This window comes from Labeo rohita, chromosome 11 (assembly GCF_022985175.1).
Source record: "Labeo rohita strain BAU-BD-2019 chromosome 11, IGBB_LRoh.1.0, whole genome shotgun sequence".
NCBI lineage: Eukaryota > Metazoa > Chordata > Actinopteri > Cypriniformes > Cyprinidae > Labeo > Labeo rohita.
Genome location: NC_066879.1, coordinates 7,477,118 through 7,490,973, shown reverse-complemented (window position 1 = coordinate 7,490,973; position 13,856 = coordinate 7,477,118). Strand labels below are relative to the sequence as shown.

Below are 13,856 nucleotides of genomic sequence, written 5' to 3'. Positions count from 1 at the left end.
GGATCTCAGCCAATATTGTCCTGTCCTAACAAACCACACATCAATTGAAAGCTTATTTATTCAGATTTCAGATAATGCATAAATCTTAATTTTGAAAAATTTACCCTTATGTCTAGTTTTGCGGTCCAGGGTCACATATTGGCAGCACTGAGCCTAAAAAGTGCCGCTGAACTAAACAAAACTTGCATATTTCGCTGATTATTGCTGTTGAAAATGGTCAATTATTGTCATGTTTTGGGCTGTACTAACCAGTCGGACCGGAAAAAAATATTTGGAGTACTATAGACTTGCAAAAGTTATAACAAATCAAGGAGACCAAGTCTGAGGCACAAAGGGCATTTGTGGTTGGCCAAACTGAACCAGGATTTCCAGGGCAAAAATCTTGACAACATTCATGTTGGTTCGTCTTTGCTAATTAGGGCCCGAGCACCGATGGTGTGAGGACCCTATTGGAATTGCTCAGTTTCTTCTTCTTCTTCTCCAAAATGAATCGCATTTTTGAGGGCCTAAACATGCTCGAAAAGTCATGAACTTTGCACACGCATCAGAACTGGCGAAAATTTACGTCTGATATGGGTTTCAGAAGTGAGTGTGGCAAAATGTCTCAATAGCGCCACCTATAAAATTTCAACGGAGTGCGCCTCGAGCTATGTTTTACGTACATGTATGAAAATCGGCACACACATGCAACACACCAATACCTACAAAAAAGTGTCCAGGTACGAAATCCAAAGCCCAACAGGAAGTAAGTTATTTTGATTTTTCCCAGCAAATTTTGTGTCATTTTTGCCATTTCCAGGCGTCGTACTTGAACGAACTCCTCCTAGAGATTTATTCAGATCAACACCAAATTTGGCCAGTCTACTCTAAAGCTTTGTGACGTTAAATTGCGAAGATCTTGAGTTTTCGCTGGAGGGCGTGTCCGGGGCGGCCTGTCAAATTTCGATGTTTCGCCATGAAAAACGAAGTTGTTATAACTCAGCCATACAATGTCTGATCTGCCTCAAACTTCTCATGTTTTATAAGAGTCCACTCCTGAATACATACCCATGACCATATTTAGTTTTAGGCATAGCGCCACCTACTGGCAAGAGGAAGTGACATGTTTTACTCTGTAACAAACTCCTCCTAGAGATTTATTCAGATCAACACCAAATTTGGTCAGCCTAATCTAAAGACCTTTGCGACATTAAATTGTGAAGATCTTGAGTTTTCGTTGAAGGGCATGTCCGTGGCGGCCTGACAAAGTTCGATGTTTCGCCATAGGAATAGAAGTTGTTGTAACTCAGCCATACAATGTCCGATCTGCCCCAAACTTCACATGTTCGATAAGGGTCCTGGCCTGAACACATCTAGAGGCCAATATTCAGTTATTATCATAGCGCCACTTGCTGGCAACAGGAAATTACATATTTTGCACTAACTTAAACATGCAATGTCCAATCTGCACCATTCTTCACATGTTTGGTAAGAGTACTGGCCTGAAGACATCTAAAGGCCAATATTCAGTTATAATCATAGCGCCACCTGTTGGCAGCAGGATATGTCACGTCTTATACTAGCTCAAGCATATCATGTTCAATCTGCACCAAACTTCATATGTCTGATAAAAGTGCTGGCCTAAACACATCTACATTCCAATATTCAGTTATAGGCATAGCGCCACCAGCTGGCAGCAGGAAGATTGGCACATATAAATGACTTTGACATATTCCTCCCATATTTACTGTATTAAAAGCATACTGCCCACCGTTTGCAGTTTTCCTAAAGCCACCGGTCAGCGATGAGCCCGGGTGCGAGGGCCCCTTCATCGCTGCTTGCAGCTTTAATATTTTAATTAATACTGCTCCTATGTATCTTTACCACCTATTAAGTTTGTTTTTTTAAATATTGCACACTTTCCTGCTTACTAAGTCCTTCTTTATACGATTTAGCAGGTTCCACACGTTTTTTCTGTGATTTAAACAGCATAAATTAGCAGTAGTACATTACCTGCGCAATGGATGCTGTTGTTTACATCCGAGTATCGGCAATATGGCTGCGCATCCGGTAACTGACCAACTCCTGAGATAAATAACAACGTGTAGTAAATGGTAAAACTGTTTGCACTACAAACCAGGGTGCTCACAATTAAGATAATACATTAAAATAGCATGGTAAGACACACTAATTTGCAATATCAAGCAGCAAAACAAGCTGTTTTGTACAGCTTAAAATAGCTGGAGACAGATGAGACCAGAAGCCTGACCCATAAAATCTATAAAAAGCCACGCCCTTTCTTAGAGGAAAAAGGTGGATACAGAAAGACGATACATATTTAGTAAATAAATAAATACGTTTTAATGTCAAACTTTTCTTTAGAAATAAAGAGGAAAACCGTGGCATAATTTTGATAGTTTATTGTTGAGGTAATCGCCATTTTAAGAGGAGTGGGGTACTGATACAGACATTAGATGTGTTTAAAATTTTCTATATTTCATGCTATATTAAATAATTTATCGAACATAATACATCGCTGCAGGAAAAAACTGGCAATGTTTTAAAAAAAAGCTCGTGTGATGTTTTATGGATGGTGCTTAGATGGGGTGTGACTCCGCAGCATCTCTCTCTTCCTCCAGACAGGAGGAGGTGTGGCTTCACTTCCGTTTGAGCGTGAGACAGACACCCGAACGCACCCCCGACTTGGGTTGAGATCGGCGCGTGCGAAGTAGGTAGAGCAGATCTCCGCTTTGTTCTCTACACGATTTGTGACTCCCACTGCTAGAACGACGGTCAAGGACAAAGGAAACGAAGGTAAAAAATATGTATTTGTGTTTGAAAATTATGCCATTCTTCTTGTATTCTGTGATTTAAAAAAAAATGTGGGGATTGCACGCTTTCTCAAACGCTCACTAGTGCGCTTGTAGCTTTGATACTAGCAGGCCCCAAAAGAGCGGCCTACAGCGTTGAAACCATCATAATTTGTAAAATGCGTTTAGGTAATAATGTAACCAATCTATGTGTGAGTTATAGCACTATTGCAATGTTGTAATTGTGCATTTACTTATTTGTAACTGTCCGCGCAACCCTAGCTCGGTTAGCCTAGCCTAGCACACATGCATACATTTAGCTATTCTTTGTTGTTTTGCGTTCGTTTTTGTTTGTAGGGAAATAAGTCGACGAGTAAACGTTTATTTCATTGTAAATGGTAGACTTGAGTAAAATTTTTTTTTTTTTGCAACCACAGGGAATTTGAAAAGATCTAAACCGATGTACGGCCATAAAGAGGCAGCGTTTGTACTGGCTCTCTACTAGAGAATATATTTTTACTACAAGCTTGTTTACGATTTCTTTTCTTTTTCAGACTAATATTTTGAAGCTGTAAAGTGTCTACATGGCCGTCAGAAGAGGACACATTAGGTATTTGAAAGTAAGTATTTATTATCTACATTTATTTATATTTCTTCAGTGAAATGGTGAGTTACCTTTTTAACAAATCAGTATATACTATCAATATATATTGTGTGTGTGTTTTTTTTTATTATTATTATTTTTTTTTTTTTTTTGCCCATTGAACAGTCGTTTTGATTAATTGTGTTCATTAATGTATGTGATTGATATATGGGATAAATGTCAAGTGGTATACACAGAAATGTTTGTAAGAGTACATTTGTTTGCAACTGCAAAAACAAACTGGTTATGGCCAAAATAGTTTTGGAGGGTTGAAGTTATTGACCAAAGAAGTGATGTTTAATTAGCGCTTCTCTGATGTGTTTGGACAGTTTCAGCATCTGTTTTATTCACACAACATGGATAACAGGCAAACTTTAGCAGTGTAGACACATTTCAGCATGACACAAAATAAAAAAAGTAGAAAAATGTTCAGCTAAAATATCAAAAGGTTACCTGTAGTTGAGGAAGTTTATTATTACTGGTTTAACTAATCACTTGGGACAGCATACAAAGTTGAACTGCTCGAATTTAATTAAAACTATCAGTTTACAGCTAAGTGAAAACTTTAAACACATAGTCAAAGTGCATAGTACAAAGGACAGGAATTAAGTTAGCAAGAAGTGCAATTAGATATATACTGCGTGGTGTTACTAGGCCTATATTTATATCATGTTGCAACTGATTTGTTGCTGCAGGTTTGTGAGGTTCAGAACCAGGGTAATGACAGAGACTCACACAAGGGTGGCAGCTCAGTAAAGGTAAAATTGGCCATTATTTTTGTGTGTAGACTGATGTCGGATATTTTTGGTCATTCTACGTGCCCCTTTTTTTTATTTTTTTTTTATTTAGGTTTTAGTTAGTGTAAGTTTGACGGTGTGTTTACAGTGCATAATCTTTTCTTAAGCAGGAAGTGTACGACATGCCGAACGGTTACGAGGACCACATGGGCGATGAGCCGAGTGATGCGAAAACCAATCTGATCATCAACTACCTGCCCCAGAACATGAGTCAGGAGGAGCTTCGGAGTCTCTTCAGCAGCATTGGCGAGGTGGAGTCGGCCAAACTCATAAGAGACAAGATGGCAGGTACGTCTGAACACAATGAGCCAGCGGCTTTCTCTTCTGTGATTGATACATGAAGAGAAATGCTTTTTTTTTTTAAATTTTCAGTTATTGTCTATATTTCCAACACTTTTTTTTTTTATGTTTGTTTGTTTGTTTCCCTCAAAAAGTCACTTTTGGTTTTGGGCTGAGGAATATTTTATTTTCATAGTTCTATAGGGAATGCACTTTATTTTTCAATATTTTGAAGTACTACTTTTTTCTTTTTTCCTTTTTTGATGTTAAGGCAAATCTTTGATTTTCTTTTGACCAGTTTATTGAAGCTTGGGTCAGGTTTGTGGCAGCTTTCACTGTCCACTGTGGTATGTTTTATGCTCCAATAAACGTTTTGCTCACAGATTTTCATTTGGGTTTGTTTTTTTTGTTTGTTTTTTATTTTTTTTGCCCCCCTATATTTGTTGAAAAGGTGTAAAGATGGTACTGGTCCGATTCGATATTATTGAGCTTTTGATTAGACTTGGAGTCCTCCCACAGTGTGCTAAGTTTTGATTTGACTTTGAAGTCAAGCACATTTGTTTTTCTGTAATTTTTTTTTTTGTTGTTGTTTTTTGTTGTGGAGTTCGGACAAACTTTTTTTTTTTAAATGGTGTGGGCATCCTGTCTTGTTCTGTGCAAAGTGTATAAGCAAATGTGCTTTATTTTTGGATTGTGTTTTTGTTTTTTGGTTGGTGTTTTTGTTTTCCTATTGTTTTTGAGGACAATTATCAATTTCCAGTAGACGTATGGAGTACCCGGGGAGGCCAAATGATGTCAGTCTGGTGCCATCTTCATGCATCTATGCCATTAGCTTTTGACTTTTTTGTTTGTGTTGTTGTTTTTTTTGTTTGTTTTTTTTTGTTTTGTTTTCTTGCGCACAGCATCCCACTTTCTATGGAATTTAGAAACATGATGTATAGTTATGATGTTGAATGTACATTCTGTATTTTATTTACTTAAACATTTATAAATGCCTACTAATGTTTTTTGTTTTTATTTTTAAGGAGGTGAAGGAAGGTATTTGTTTTTGTCCTAGAAACTATTCTGTGAAGACTGTTTTTGATGTTTGGTTTTTATTTCTGTATCCTAACCGTTTTTTCTTGCCTGATGTCAAACTTTGTTTTTGATGAACATGTAACTGTTTTTGTTTTACGATTGTCATTCACAAGAATAGCTTGCATTGTTTCTTTTGTGCAGAGAGAATAGTCTGCAGGATGTGGACGAACGTTTGTTATTTTTATTTTGTTTTTTTTCCCTTTTGTTTTCTCTAGGCCACAGTTTAGGGTACGGATTTGTTAACTATGTTAACCCTAGTGATGCAGAAAGGGCAATCAATACACTCAATGGCCTGAGACTACAGTCTAAAACTATCAAGGTAACGTGCAAAGAGGTGTTTTTGTATCCATGTGTTAAATTATAGATGCCATCTTGGTACACTAGACTCAAAGCAGTTAGGACAGTGTTCCAGTCCTGCCTGCTTTCTGTAAGGAATGAACAACTTCATGTGTTCCTTTATTTATTTTTTTGTTTAACTTTCATTTCTTTCAGTTTAATTTCTTTTTCCTGACATTTGATGTCTCAAGACTTTTGCTTCTGTAATCTGTATGATTGGCTGTCTTTGACTTAGCATGGTTTAATTTCGGTACAGAATTATACTGAAGTCAGTGACGTTTTTATTTTGGAGTTGAAGATCAAAATCTGCTTTTTTTATTTCTCTTGTGTGTTTGTGGTGTAAAAACGGAGGGTAAAATGTGAGTTGTCATTTGCTTGAGTATGAAATTGTGCCGAACAGAAGCCCTGCACTGAAGTCCCAGACATTTTTATTTTATTTATTATTGTTTTTGTTTTTGTTTGTTTTACTTCTGAGCATTGTAGTTTAATTCAAATTGAAAATTTGTCTTTTTATTTTTTGTTTTGCACACATAGGCTTTAAAAATTGTTTTATACCTATATGAAGTACACAATATCATTGTAGTGTTTTTATTTTTCTGGATTTGTTTTTATTTTTATTTCATATGTGAAACTCAAGATGTGAGGTAATGCTTTGGATACACAATGGAAATACATTGTTTCATCCGTAATGTGGGCAAACATGATGCCTTAATACATTTTCTTTTAGAATGAATTAATAAAGTGGTTTTTAACGCAGTTCTTCTCCATTTAAATTAGGTCTCATTCGCCCGGCCGAGCTCTGACAGCATCAAAGATGCCAACCTTTACATCAGCGGTTTACCCAAGACCATGACGCAGAAGGATGTAGAGGACATGTTTACCCAGTATGGCCGTATCATAAACTCCCGCGTACTAGTTGATCAGGCCTCTGGTAATAATTCTATCCTGTGTTCTGCAGTTTTCCATCTTGAATGTTTTCTGGGTCTTAACTTATATTGGGGGGGGTTTCTTACTTGTCAGGTCTGTCTCGTGGAGTTGCATTCATTCGTTTCGATAAGAGGTCTGAAGCAGAGGAAGCCATCAAGGATCTTAATGGATCCAAACCAGCTGGTGCCTCTGAACCAATCACAGTGAAGTTTGCTGCCAATCCAAACCAGACCAAGAATTCCCAGCTGCTCTCTCAGCTGTACCACACTCAATCCCGTCGGTTTGGAGGACCTGTTCATCACCAGGCACAGCGCTTCAGGTGACAAGGCCAAATATGCTTCCTGTAGTTTTATTGTTGTCCATATGTTGTCATTTTTGCATCAGAGATTCTAGATTACAAAAATCTCTGATTGGGAAATTTAAACTTTTAAAATCTGGCAGCCACAACTAATAAAAGTTTGTAGAGCCTTTTTACCAATGCAATATAATGCAAACGCAAAATTAAAAACAAATGTTTTTTACGATCAATAACCAGCTGAAATAAAGGTGACCCTTTGAAATTAGTTTTTTTTTTTTTTTTTTTTCTCTAAATTCCTTTTTTTTTTTTTTTTTTTTCCAAATTCAGTTTTTCCTTTTTAATGTGTCTAGTTTCTTTCTTTTTTTTTTTTTAATGATTAAATTACAATTTATTAATCAAAAAGCAAGTCTAATTAATAAAATTGACTCTTATACATTTAACAATTTATTACATGTTTAGGGCCCTATGAAGTGTTTTATTTTTCTCTCACCTTCTGTTTTATTGTTACCGAATTCTGTTTAAGCATGTCTAATTATTTGAATGCATAAAACCACTTAATCTATTACATTTTATTTTTTACAATATTTTAACAACATGTAAATATTTCTGGTTATCAAATGAAGACTTAATATATTAATTTAATTGATCTTTTAATCAAATGAAAATTAAACTTTAATTTTTGGCAAACACTGTTACTGTTAAAATTAAAACATGAAAGAAATTAGGGCTGCAACAATTCCTCGATTCTATTCAAGTATTCGATTATCTCAAAATCCTGTTTATTTTTTTTTTTTTCTTTTCTTTTTTTTTTTTTTTTTTTTTCAGTTTTAATGTAACTTCTAATTTAATTACTTTTTTGTTGTTGTTAAATTACAATTTATTAATCAAAAAGCAAGCCTAATTAATTAAAATTATGCAGTTTAACATCAATCTATTAAAACTTGAGCCAAAAAATTACATGTTAAGGGCCCAATCAAGCATTTTTTTTTTGTTTGTTTGTTTTTTCTCACTTTTTTTATTTTTTCTCAACTTTTCCGTTTAAATTTTTTTTTTTTTTTTTTTTTTTTTTTTTTTTTTTTTCTGTTTTAATTTGGACTTTTTTTTATGATTAAATTAGTTTACTAATCAAAAAACAAGTCTGATTAATTTAAATTATGAAACTTATACATTTCAGCATCAATTCATTACATGTATAGGGCCCTATGAATTCTGTAATTATTAGAATGCATAAAAAACAACTTAACTTCTTATTTTATTTTTACAGCATTTAAATATTTCTGGTTATCAAGTGAAGACATAAAATATTAATTTAATTGGTCTTTTAATCAAATTAAAATTAAACCAACTTTATTTTTTGGCAAAGTTAAATGTTGAAAGAAATGTGATTTATTTCTTAATAAAATAAAGTTTTAACAATTTTAGTAATAATAGTGGTAGTAATAGTATTACATACATTCTACTAAACAGTCTTCAAGTTAAACCAAACCTTTAATTTGGACTGTTTGCTGTGAATACCTTTACATTTCTGTTTGTATATGATATGATAGTTTCTCTCAAAAGAAATTGTAAATTGCTCATGAAGAAACTTCAGAGCAGTTCTGGAAATGTTTAGTCTATGTTCATGTATTTACAGTGGGTACGGAAAGTATTCAGACCCCCTTCAGTTTTTCACTCTTTGTTATATTGCAGCCATTTGCTAAAATCATTTAAGTTCATTTTTTTCCTCATTAATTTACACACAGCACCCCATATTGACAGAAAAACACAGAATTGTTGACATTTTTGCAGATTTATTAAAAAAGAAAAACTGAAATATCACATGGTGCTAAGTATTCAGACCCTTTGCTCAGTATTTAGTAGAAGCACCTTTTTGATCTAATACAGCCATGAGTCTTTTTGGGAAAGATGCAACAAGTTTTTCACACCTGGAACACCGTTCAAGAACAGTCACGGAGTTGTTGTGAAGCCACTCCTTCGTTATTTTAGCTGTGTGCTTAGGGTCATTGTCTTGTTGGAAGGTAAACCTTCGGCCCAGTCTGAGGTCCTGAGCACTCTGGAGAAGGTTTTCGTCCAGGATATCGCTGTACTTGGCCACATTCATCTTTCCCTCGATTGCAACCAGTCGTCCTGTCCCTGCAGCTGAAAAACACCCCCACAGCATGATGCTGCCACCACCATGCTTCACTGTTGGGACTGTATTGGACAGGTGATGAGCAGTGCCTGGTTTTCTCCACACATACCGCTTAGAATTAAGGCCAAAAAGTTCTATCTTGGTCTCATCAGACCAGAGAATCTTATTTCTTACCATCTTGGAGTCCTTCACGCGGGCTTTCATGTGTCTTGCACTGAGGAGAGGCTTCTGTCAGGCCATTCTGCCATAAAGCCCCGACTGGTGGAGTGATGGTTGACTTTCTACAACTTTCTCCCATCTCCCGACTGCATCTCTGGAGCTCAGCCACAGTGGTCTTTGGGTTCTTCTTTACCTCTCTCACCAAGGCTTTTCTCCCCCGATAGCTCAGTTTGGCCGGACGGCCAGCTCTAGGAAGGGTTCTGGTCGTCCCAAACGTCTTCCATTTAAGGATTATGGAGGCCACTGTGCTCTTAGGAACCTTAAGTGCAGCAGAAATTTTTTGTAACCTTGGCCAGATCAGTGCCTTGCCACAATTCTGTCTCTGAGCTCTTCAGGCAGTTCCTTTGACCTCATGATTCTCATTTGCTCTGACATGCACTGTGAGCTGTAAGGTCTTATATAGACAGGTGTGTGGCTTTCCTAATCAAGTCCAATCAGTATAATCAAACACAGCTGGACTCAAATGAAGGTGTAGAACCATCTCAAGGATGATCAGAAGAAATGGACAGCACCCGAGTTAAATATGAGTGTCACAGCAAAGGGTCTGAATACTTAGAACCATGTGATATTTCAGTTTTTCTTTTTTAATAAATCTGCAAAAATGTCAACAATTCTGTGTTTTTCTGTCAATATGGGGTGCTGTGTGTACATTAATGAGGAAAAAAAAAAAAGAACTTAAATGATTTTAGCAAATGGCTGCAATATAACAAAGAGTGGAAAATTTAAGGGGGTCTGAATACTTACCGTACCCACTGTATGTCCTCATTTGGTGAGATGGCAGACACTGAAATCACTGCGAGTGTCACATGACGTCAGTCTGTGTAGTAAATGAAGATTTGATTTAAGTGTAATGACCTACTTTTGATTAATTCATCCAAACTTTGACAAACGTGACATTTTGCGTTATACAGTAAATTCTTTTTTTTTTTTTTTTTGTTTTTTTTGACTGGGTTCTGCTATTCAGACCGTGTCGTGTAAATCATAGGACCCTACTAGAGATGTCCACCTGATTTATCTTTTACTCTGGCAGGTTTTCACCCATGAGCGTTGACCACATGAGCGGTGCCTCCGGTATGAATGTGTCAGGCAGCTCTTCTTCTGGATGGTGCATCTTCATCTACAATTTGGGTCAAGATGCAGATGAAGGCATCCTGTGGCAGATGTTCGGTCCGTTCGGAGCTGTCACCAACGTCAAGGTCATCCGTGACTTTAACACCAACAAATGCAAAGGGTTCGGGTTTGTTACCATGACAAATTACGAGGAGGCAGCAATGGCCATCGCCAGCCTGAATGGATACCGCATGGGAGACCGAGTCCTACAAGTGTCGTTCAAAACCAGCAAGTCTCACAAGTAACGGGACTGTTTTGTTTTGTTTTGGTTTTTTTTGTGTGTGTCAAAAGAGAACCTGAAAGTTAATTGAGGTTTGTTCTAAAAATTTCAGTTATTGTTGACTGTCTACATATACATATTCATACATCTGTGTTGGGGTGAAATAAGTTTGTCCTAGTGTTTTACTTCAGGGTTGAGCAAAAACTAGAATATTGCATTGGTGATTTTGCATCCCTGATGCCTGGCGTTTGTGATGCTCTGGACAATTGAAAAGTTTGAGATATATTGAAGGATCAGTTTTTTTTTTTTTTTTTTTTTTTTTTATAAACACTGTTACGATGCCTTAACGATATCATGGCATTGTTTCTCTTTCCTTCTAACCCCTATTCCCTTAATCACGCTGGACTTATTGGTCCCGTTTTCCTTATATTATAATGTGAAAGCTTTTAGCTTTATTGTCAGTACAAACTACACCTCCCCACATCTTCTAGACTTTTGTAAATAGTGACTAGTCTAATTCTTCAGTGCTCCAGCTCACCCACCTGGAAGGTAAAAAAAAAACGTTGGAAGGACCAAAGAACTTGGAGTGTAAAGCATATGCCTTTAAGTGTTTTAGTTTTCCTGTTTGGAAGGTAAAAATCTAAAACCGCAAGTATTGTCATCTAGGATGTCAATCTATTATTATTATTATTATTATTATTATTATTATTATTATTATTACATATTTTTTTTTCTTTCTGTTTTTCAACTGCAGTTTTTTTTTTTTTTTTTTTTTTTTTTTTTTTTTTTTTTTTTTTTTTTTTTTTAATATTAAAGTTTGTTTTGCATTTAAAAGCATGTTTCTTTTTAAGTTTTTTCTGTGTTTTTTATTCAGATGGTGCTTTTTAAAATTTGTTTTTACATGATCTTTTTAAGCAGCGTTGACTTCACTCCCCATGTCGTGTTAAAGGTCGTGAACGTTTCTGGATAAATTCGAGTCTGATAGGATTGGGTTTGTAGGCACATGGCGTCAAGTTGTCAGTCTAGATTTGGTTAGACCAGTGTTCAGTTACACATTTGCTTGCAGAATTAACCTTAATAATGCATTTTAATGTAGTGTTTTACTCTGTACTTAGTCGATCCCGAAATGCAGCTTTGTACATTTTAATGTGAAATTTGAATCTGCTTTCTGAGACCTTGTCAAGTCATGTAAAGCCACACAGAGGTGAAGAATTGTATTTAATTGTTCTCAAGATATCACACAGTACTAGTACACATCCGGTTTGCAGATCAGCACTATACTTGTGTGCATGTTCATTTGTCAGTAGGTTTGACATTGGTAATTGTACACGTCATGCTTTGGGTCTGGTAGTGTGACCTGAAGTCCTGTAGCAGGATGTTCCATGTGTTTCATTCAAATAAATGCCATTGTTTTGTCGTAAAAATGTATTGTTACTTTCGTTATGATTCTAAATGTATTTCTAAAATTAATGGTAAAAAAGCCTTCCAGTTAGCCTAAGTTTAAGTGTTCATAATGGGTAAATGTTGAAGAATTAATCCGCTTTCATTTCCTGATAATTTTTTGCCAAACTTACTACACTGCATTAGCTGCTTTATATTAGTGCATGGAGTTTTCTCATATTTAAGTAGTTAAGCAGATGAGACAGATTTTGAACAAGAATTTGATATTAACAAACTTAAGGTTTAGGAAGGTTAAGGTGTTACTTTTTAGGGATCTAGTGCACAAGTCCTATGAAGTACACGCATTAAAATAGGCTTGTAGACTTACACTGACCAAAAGTATAAACGCAACACTTGTTTTTGCCCCCATTTTTTATGAGCTGAACTCAAAGACCTAAGATTTTTTCTATGAACACAAGGCCTATTTCTCTCAAATATTGAGAACCCCACCGCCACCATAGGCCACTCGATCCACAATGTTGACATCAGCAAACCGCTCACCCACACAATCCCATACATGCTGTCTGCCATCTGTCCTGTACAGTGAAAACCAACACCTCTCCAAAGTGCCAGACACCATCGAATGTGAGCATTTGCCCACTCAAGTCGGTTGCGATGACGAACTGCAGTCAGGTCAAGACCCCGATGAGAGTGACGAGTATGCAGATGTTTTTCCCTGAGACGGTTTCTGACAGTCTGTGCAGAAATTCTTTGGTTATGCAAACTAATTGTTGCAGCAGCTGTCCAGGTGGCTGGTCTCAGACGATCTTGGAGGTGAGGATGCTGGTGTGGTTACACATGGTCTGCGGTTGTGAGGCCGGTTGGATGTACTGCCAAATTCACTGAAATGCCTTTGGAGACTGCTTACGGTAGAGAAATGAACATTCAATTCACGGGCAACAGCTCTGGTGGACATTCCTGCAGTCAGCATGCCAACTGTACACTCCCTAAAAACTTGTGACATCTGTGGCATTGTGCTGTGTGATAAAACTGCCCATTTTAGAGTGGTCTTTTATTGTGACCAGCCTAAGGCACACCTGTGCAATAATCATGCTGTCTAATCAGCATCTTGATATGCCACACCTGTGAGGTGGATGGATTATCTCGCAAAGGAGAAGTGCTCACTAACAGATTTAGACAGATTTGTGAACAGTATTTGAGAGAAATGGGCCTTTTGTGTACAACAGAAAAAGACATAGATCTTTGGGCTTATGAAAAACAAAAACAAGTATTGCGTTTATAATTTTGGTCAATGTAGATGAAAATGAGGGGGTCACAAGGGTTTGAGTGCAAAAGTTTGGTTGTTTTGTTTTTGAACTCTTTCAATTATGACAGTATAATCCTGCTTTTGTAATTGCTTTTGGGTGAGTAAACAAGTTAAAGCAATAAAACTGCACTAGCATTCATATAGTCGTGAGGTAATCTGGTTGACGGTCTGTCAGACCCACTGTATGCAGACTTCTTAAACATTTTGTGGCAAATTACAAATGACAAATTAATAAAATTACCAGAAATATTGTGACAGCAATAGTAACAGAAAGCTCTAATGAATTTAGATCCAGTAGCACCCCCTTGTGGCTGCAGTTTGAC

The 13,856-nt window shown here is 36.5% G+C and overlaps 1 protein-coding gene across 5 annotated transcripts; it reads left to right on the top strand.

Annotated features, from left to right (window-relative positions):
• Nucleotides 1-2,633: 2,633 nt before the first annotated feature.
• On the top strand, nucleotides 2,634-11,145 carry elavl1b (ELAV like RNA binding protein 1b). 5 transcript variants are annotated; one of them, XM_051122664.1, is made up of 8 exons: nucleotides 2,634-2,793; nucleotides 3,344-3,409; nucleotides 4,128-4,190; nucleotides 4,340-4,517; nucleotides 5,801-5,904; nucleotides 6,699-6,852; nucleotides 6,942-7,167; nucleotides 10,527-11,145. In XM_051122664.1, the coding sequence occupies exons 2-8, from the start codon at nucleotides 3,374-3,376 to the stop codon at nucleotides 10,849-10,851; spliced, it is 1,086 nt and encodes a 361-aa protein (XP_050978621.1). In that variant the 5' UTR covers nucleotides 2,634-2,793; nucleotides 3,344-3,373; the 3' UTR covers nucleotides 10,852-11,145. The 5 variants fall into 5 exon arrangements, with proteins under 5 accessions (XP_050978621.1, XP_050978620.1, XP_050978623.1 ...); XM_051122663.1 differs by having other exon boundaries at nucleotides 4,337-4,517; XM_051122666.1 differs by lacking the exon at nucleotides 4,128-4,190.
• The last annotated feature ends 2,711 nt before the right edge of the window (nucleotides 11,146-13,856 follow it).